Below are 6,983 nucleotides of genomic sequence, written 5' to 3'. Positions count from 1 at the left end.
GTCGGCCGGGCAGTAACAAGATAAGGTTCCCTGGAACTCTCTGATGCTTCTGTTTGGTTAGCAGTCACACACACACACACACACACACACATATATATATATATATGCACACACACATGGGTTATCAGAGGTAGCAGGAGATAGAAAGTGGAAAGTTCACGAGCGCCAAGGTCACGTCAGATGTGTAACAGTGAAAAGTGGAAAGTTTGGCCCCTGAAATGGGACAGCTGGCTCCACAAACCTTGGACCATCTCCCTGTTATCACGATACCATGCTGTTTTGTTTTCATATTTATGTCATTGCACCACATGGGGTTCACTTCTATCACTAATATCCTTACTTCACATAGTGGGTGTTTCTAGTACAGCTTTTGACACACATCTTTATATTCTGGGGCTATAGTGCAGCAGTGTGCTTTCTCTTATGGCTGCTCATGTTTTCGGGTATTTTTGAATCTAGATATGCCAATATTACCGTATTGCTTTAGACTGATGTTGTTACTAAGGAGGATATGTTTTCACCCTATCTCTACTTGTTTGTTGGCTCATTTGTTTATTTGTTTATCAGCATGATTATGCAAAAGGTACTGAACGGATTTCCACCAAACTCAATGCTTACCCCTTTCTCTATCATTGGGAGATATGGCGTTTAGGTTTTAAATGACATTTTCCAGGGAATAGTAAACATATTAGTCTGCAATGAAGATTATGATTTCACAAGCTCCATTGTGGAGTAGAATTCTAGTTCATACATTAATACGTTTTGTGGACCCCTCTTGATGTGTTTTTATTCAAGAGGTATACTTACTGACTCATTATTATTGCTGCCTACGTTTACAAGAAAATAAACCCTTTGAAAACTGTATGCCTCATGTAGTATTAGTAAAGACTGTTTAATAAAGGTTAGGTAAATATATAGTTATGTGCCATTGTAGCTGTAGGCATGACTCATTAAGACAACATTCATATTCACAATTGTGTGTGTGTGTGTGGATGGAGCAATACCTGCTTAGATAGATAGCTAGATAGATAGACAGATAGTCTTAATGAGACTTTCTTATTTGTAATAAAGGTTAAACAATATACACATGTGTGTGTGTAGATATGGACTATAAAACAATAATAGTCATACTGAGAGTTGAAAACACAGCTGGTTTTGAGTTAAAGCTGCACCACTGAGACCAACTTGAAAGAGGCAGTCGGTAGTTTAGTGGTGAAATACAGAATAAATGGAATTTTCCCCTCCGACCATATTGTTTGTGTGTGTGTGTCTGTTTATGTGTGTGTTCGTGTGTCTGTTTGTGTATGTGTGTGTTTGTGTGTGTGTGACTGAAGAGCTGCAGAGGGGAGAGGGAGAGAGAGGGAGAGAGAGGAAAGGAGGGAGGGAGAGGACGGCCCAGAATTGCCGCCACGTGCGCTCAAACGCCAGCTTTATTATGAAAACTTTGTCCGGATTGGTGCACAGACGCAGCGCGGTATTTATATACGACACGTGATTGGTCGGAGCTGCAGAGTCGATAGTGAACCACAGTGCAGAGCTTCCAGACAGATATCCTGGGGCGTCTCGGTACTATGAGAAAGTAGTGCGAGGCGAAAATGACGATTTTACGCACTATTTTCGAATGCAAGTGAAATGAAATCGTAATAAAGCGACGGGTGGATTTATTAAAATGTGCATGCGACCAAGAACGGTGATTTTTCACTCCGGGATCAAACAGGAGTGTCGACTTGTATTGGTGGCGTAGTGATACCTTCGTCCCACCGCGCGTCAAAATATTGGCTCGTGAGGACAGCGCCGCAGCTCAGACAGCATCGACTCTTCAACGGATAAGCACCCAGCAGCGGAGCGGCTTCTAACCGCAACACACGCTCCTACACGGACGCTACACGCACCGGAGGGTTCTTCCACTCCTAACGCCCAGACAGGACCTGTTTTCATCGGGCGCGCTCGAGTCCACTAGCAGGAGCCGTTTTTCATGCCGGTTTTTCGGGGAGCGTTGGACGACTTCGCGGTCGTGACCCTACTGTGACGGGCGCGGTGCGGCGGAGTTGGCGCACAGCTCGACTGGATTTACTCTCGTTCGCACGCAGCCGACACGACCCGCAGCTCCGGTTCCAAACACCGCCTCGACCCGCTTCTCGCTCCCGCTGGTTTTCACGGACTCCCCCGTTGGCTGAGTTGGGATCGTGAACTCCTGCTATTTTCTTTCCGAGCACGAATATGTTGCTGTCAAAGTTTGGTTCCTTTTCGCACATTTGCAACCCGTCAAGCATGGACCACCTACCAGTGAAGATCCAGCTCCAGCCGGGTAGGTCCTCCGCCACCGACCCGTTCATTCACCACCTCTTTATTTTGGATGTGACACCCCAAGAAGTTGATGTGTGTATGTGTGTGCTCGGTTGGTTTGTTGTGGGAATCGAACGCTCATCCTCGCTTCTTTCACTTGTCCCCTGCAGTCAAAGTGGAGAAGGAGTCGTTTGAGAAGGTCTACCAGGTCGGATCCGTCCTGGGCAGCGGGGGATTCGGGACCGTGTACGCGGGCAGCCGGATCTCCGATGGCGCACCGGTAAGGCTGCAGCCGGGGCTCCGTGTGTTTTGATCTCGCGTGTGGCGCCATCGAAGCACCGGGGCGCCCCCCTGGAAATAACCACCACCCAATATATCTCGTTTATTCGTATGTGTTTGCTTATGTTGTGTTTTTCTCTTGTGGTTTCCAGGTCGCTGTGAAACACGTCGCGAAGGAGAGGGTGACCGAGTGGGGCACGATTGTAAGTAGTCATCCCCCCGATGTGTGCGTTTGTTTTGGTCCCCTCCTCCGCCTCGCTGCAGAGTGGGGGGTGGTGTGTGTTGTCAAATGGCCGTGTGTTTTAACCTCCCCCCCCTGCGCTCTGTGCCACAGAACGGATCCATGGTGCCGCTGGAGATCCTGCTCCTGAAGAAGGTCAGCTCGTCGTTCCGCGGAGTTATCAAACTGCTGGACTATTACGAGCGCGCGGACGGCTGGCTGATCGTCATGGAGCGGCCGGAGCTCGTCAAGGACCTGTTCGACTTCATCACGGAGAAGGGCGCCCTGGACGAGGACACGGCGCGGGGCTTCTTCCGCCAGGTGCTGGAGGCGGTGAGACACTGCTACAGCTGCGGCGTGGTGCACCGGGACATCAAGGACGAGAACCTGCTTGTGGATCTACGCAGCGGGGAGCTCACGCTTATTGACTTTGGCTCGGGGGCGATTCTCAAGGACACGGTCTACACCGATTTCGATGGTAAGCCGCCCCCCCCCCCCCCCTCCCTTTCCTCTTATTGCACCGATCGCTGCTACGAGGTGTTACGATGCCGGATGAGCGGTTTGTTGTCATGAATGCGCGTCCGTGTGCGCTGGCGGGTGTTTGCCCTTGATGCTATATTCAGACACGGAGGCGTTCACGAGCCTCTGACGCAGTGGCTCTGTTTTGGGTGGAGGGTTTTCCTCGCCCGGGGTCTAGTGGTTCCTCGTCATCGCGGATGTAAATCGATGCGACCAGTATTAATATATTCTAGTGTTTTCCAACTGCATCTGTGACGTTTGATGCATGTTGTGTTTTTTTTTTTTATCTGACTCACACTCCCCCTGTCTGGTGTTTTTATTATAAATATAAACCCCTGACACGTCTCCGTCTTGTGAGACGTGGTGTTTTCCGGTTGTTTTGGTGAAGCTTGACTCACCCTCGGTTTGTGGGTATTAGGTCAGTGCCACGTAACATCTGTTTGTTGTGAAACCGGAGCCGCTGGTTCACGTGATGGACTCACGTTGCCTTTTCTTTTTTTTTGGGTTTGGTATCCAAGGTCCTCCTTCCAAGAGGAGGGAGGGAGGTCACACGGTTTGTTATGTGGCTGGAGGAAGATGGAAAGCTTTTCTGCCGTGACTCAGCCATTTTAGACTCAGATATAGACCGTTTTTTTTTTTTATCATATTCCGACACCAATGACCTCCATGTTCCTACACTGTTAAATACAACTGGATCCCTTCCACTCAGGATCACCTCTCACACGTCTCCTTCTCTTTTTCAGGTACAAGAGTGTACAGCCCTCCAGAGTGGATCCGCTACCATCGATACCACGGCCGCTCGGCCACGGTGTGGTCGCTAGGTGTGCTGCTGTACGACATGGTGTGCGGTGACATCCCCTTCGAGCAGGACGAGGAGATCCTCAAAGGGAGACTGTACTTCAGGAGGCGGATTTCAGCCGGTGAGTCAACCACATCAACGCAGGACTCTGTTGCCCTCTAGCCACAGCAGCTGGTACAGCCCCGAACCCACTATCCCAGTGTGACTGGGTTCTGAATCAGTTTACATCAGAGCAAGGCCTCTCAGTCACAATGGATTACAGCCTGTAATGGCTGCTAGACAGATTTATCAACCATGAATACAATTTGAGGTTTTGGCTGTTATGATTTCCCCTGGTGCACTTTGTGTAACAGCCCCAGTTACCCCAGAGAGCTAACTCAATAGAAGGATGTGTGCTTCCTTTTCATTGGCTGACTGATGCCGCCTACACACTAGGCCACTGTAGATCCATACAAACTGAGTCACACACAGTGCAGCAACACTGGTACCGGTGATTTCACAATATCCTCAATATAGTTTCTCTCTCTCTCCACCTTCAGAGTGCCAGCAGCTGATCAAATGGTGCCTGGCCCTGCGGCCCTCAGATCGACCCACCCTGGAGCAGATCTGCGACCACCCCTGGATGAGGGAGACGACGGAGTCACCCAAATCGCCGGAGGAGCCCGTCGTGGGGGAAATCCGCCTCAGGACCATCGACACAGACTCTTCGTCAAGCACGAGCTCGAGCAAGGAGAGCCTCTGAGGATGGTTTTGATGGACTGAAAAGACTTTCTGGGGAAAGACAAGGTGGTGACAGAGGGAGTGATATGGACTCATGGCCAGCAGCCTGTAGCCCAGATGGCCCATCAGTGGCCGGGCGCTTGACTCCACTGGTCCAGCAAGAGAAATGTACTTTAATGTTCCTCTTTTTGTAGGGAATTTCTAATTTATTACTATTTGTTCTTCCTTATCTTATTTCCCCCTGCCCTTCTTTTGTTTTTCCTTAAGTTGATTATACATGTTTCCAAATGGGGAACATTTTGCTGTTGGGGCGGTCTTACCAGCACTATTTATCCTCCCTTTTTTTTATTTGACCTGTTTTGTTACTAGGCTGGTATATGCAGCTGGCAAGGCCCTCCTATTCAGGCAAGGCTGCTCTCATAGAGCTTGGAGAAAAATACCTTTTTATTTAAATGTTTTAATTTTGATTTTGGAGTGCCTTTTTTTGGAAAGCTGCTTTAAACAGGGGGCTTTCGTCAACAACTCTATTTTTTGGGGGGATTTTCCCTGGGCCCGGCGGTGAAGTTGCCTGTGCTTTGATGGAAGGGGGGGGGGGGGGGGGGGGTGTTTAGGCTTCTTCTTTTTCGTTTCTCCCCTCCTCTCCATCACTGTAAACCAACCAACCCCCAGCCAAGAGGCTAAGATAGCATTAGATAGGAGAGAAAAGAGGCGGGGGCTCTTCCTGACAATGGAATACTTGAAAACACACTTCGACTCAACTCTGCGTCACTCTTTTAACGCTGCTCACTCACTCTATAGCCTGAACAGGTGTTTTTTGGAAACTGGATCCTGTCTTTTTCTGAATGTCTACAATATGTCACCACACACACACACACACCTCTTTCCCCCACCTTTTTTCTCTCCCTCCCATGCCTGTTTTGGGGGGAGGGGGGCGTGGCCCGCATGGCTTCTCGTTTTCTTTTTACCTCCCGCCATCTCTCACTGCTCAACACTACATGGCCCCGCCCCTGGCCTCCCTCAGGGTTTGGGGTGTGAAATGCACAATCAATGCAATATTCATGGACTCAACTATGTTTATTATTTTTGTGTTTCTTTTAAATTTTTTATTAAACAAATATTGTACAGTGTATTTTTTTTTGGTGTTTTTTTTTTTTCTCCCCCTTTGCATTAATTTATTTGTAAACATGTAGACATTCCACACTCTGTGGCTATTTATTTATTTATTGTCTTTGCTTAAAATCCCCCCCTAAAAATTGCATATCCTACTTGGCCTTTGGTTTGCATTCCTATAACTTATTTCTACATTTTAACATGTTTTTTTATTTTAGATGTGGAGGATGCACTGAAGCGGTTGTCGATGTAAAACAGAATAAAATCAAGTTTACTTAAATTTGAAAAGAGCTTTTGAATGTTATTTAAGTACTTTTTGAAATCCGGGCGGTGTCGGCCGGCTGAGTATCGATAGAAACCTGGTTTCTGTACTGTCAAGATGAAATTTTGAGTTCTGTGGAAAGTTAAACAACGGGTGAAACAGCTTTCGTAGTTGGCACATAGCCTCATATCGAAGACCCTTCGGTTTAGCTGTGTGACTTGTGGCTGTGAAGTATGGATATTGCTATTTTTTGATACAGAGGTTTCAATTAAACTCCCATTTTTATGTACAGAATAAAGTCTGATGTCTGCATCATTTCCTTCTTAAACTCCTTCATTTATTGCACGACAGTCAAAAGATATATGGTTATTTGTAAATGAAATCCCAACACATTGTCCTCATTAACGAAACCCCCTGCCAGCATCCATCTCATGTGTGACACTAGTCCCTCGGGAGGCCTGGAGAGGCTAATGTACATCCATCGTGACATGTGGTTCATTTACACAGCCTATAGGACTGATAACATTGTTACACGTGACGGGGGTGTGGGCGAGGCTGAAGGGAAACATCACAGGAGCCATTAACTGGATGATAACCTGCAGTTACAAGGGGCCTGATAAGAGACAGATGTGTCTTTAGAGCACAGGAGGAGGAGGAGAAGCGGATCAGTGATGCTGGCATGACAGAGGAAAAAGAGAGTGGGGATGTTCTGCATCATCACACACACACACACATGCAGACTATAAAATATAATTGCTTTTCCATTTTATGCCCCCTGCTCGCCTGCC

General features: G+C 47.7%; 1 protein-coding gene across 1 annotated transcript; it reads left to right on the top strand.

Moving 5' to 3' along the window:
- Positions 1–1,790: 1,790 nt before the first annotated feature.
- Positions 1,791–6,523, top strand: LOC133948760 (serine/threonine-protein kinase pim-3-like). The gene is made up of 6 exons (XM_062382748.1): positions 1,791–2,308; positions 2,457–2,566; positions 2,718–2,768; positions 2,900–3,263; positions 4,048–4,224; positions 4,643–6,523. Exons 1-6 carry the CDS (start codon positions 2,221–2,223, stop codon positions 4,843–4,845), a joined length of 993 nt encoding a protein of 330 aa, XP_062238732.1. The 5' UTR covers positions 1,791–2,220; the 3' UTR covers positions 4,846–6,523.
- Positions 6,524–6,983: the final 460 nt, after the last annotated feature.

The sequence above is a fragment of the Platichthys flesus genome, chromosome 23 (assembly GCF_949316205.1).
Source record: "Platichthys flesus chromosome 23, fPlaFle2.1, whole genome shotgun sequence".
NCBI classification, from domain to species: domain Eukaryota; kingdom Metazoa; phylum Chordata; class Actinopteri; order Pleuronectiformes; family Pleuronectidae; genus Platichthys; species Platichthys flesus.
The sequence above is the reverse complement of the archived record's forward strand: the minus strand, read 5'-3'. Positions and strand labels throughout refer to the sequence as shown.

What these genes read in the sequence shown, in the direction of transcription:
- LOC133948760 (XM_062382748.1), top strand. Translation starts at nt 2,221, where the DNA reads ATGTTGCTGTCAAAGTTTGGTTCCTTTTCGCACATTTGCAACCCGTCA. An exon ending in GGATCTCCGATGGCGCACCG is followed by an intron (nt 2,567 to 2,717) that starts GTAAGGCTGCAG and finishes TGTGGTTTCCAG; the next exon opens with GTCGCTGTGAAACACGTCGC. An exon ending in GGTCTACACCGATTTCGATG is followed by an intron (nt 3,264 to 4,047) that starts GTAAGCCGCCCC and finishes TCTCTTTTTCAG; the next exon opens with GTACAAGAGTGTACAGCCCT.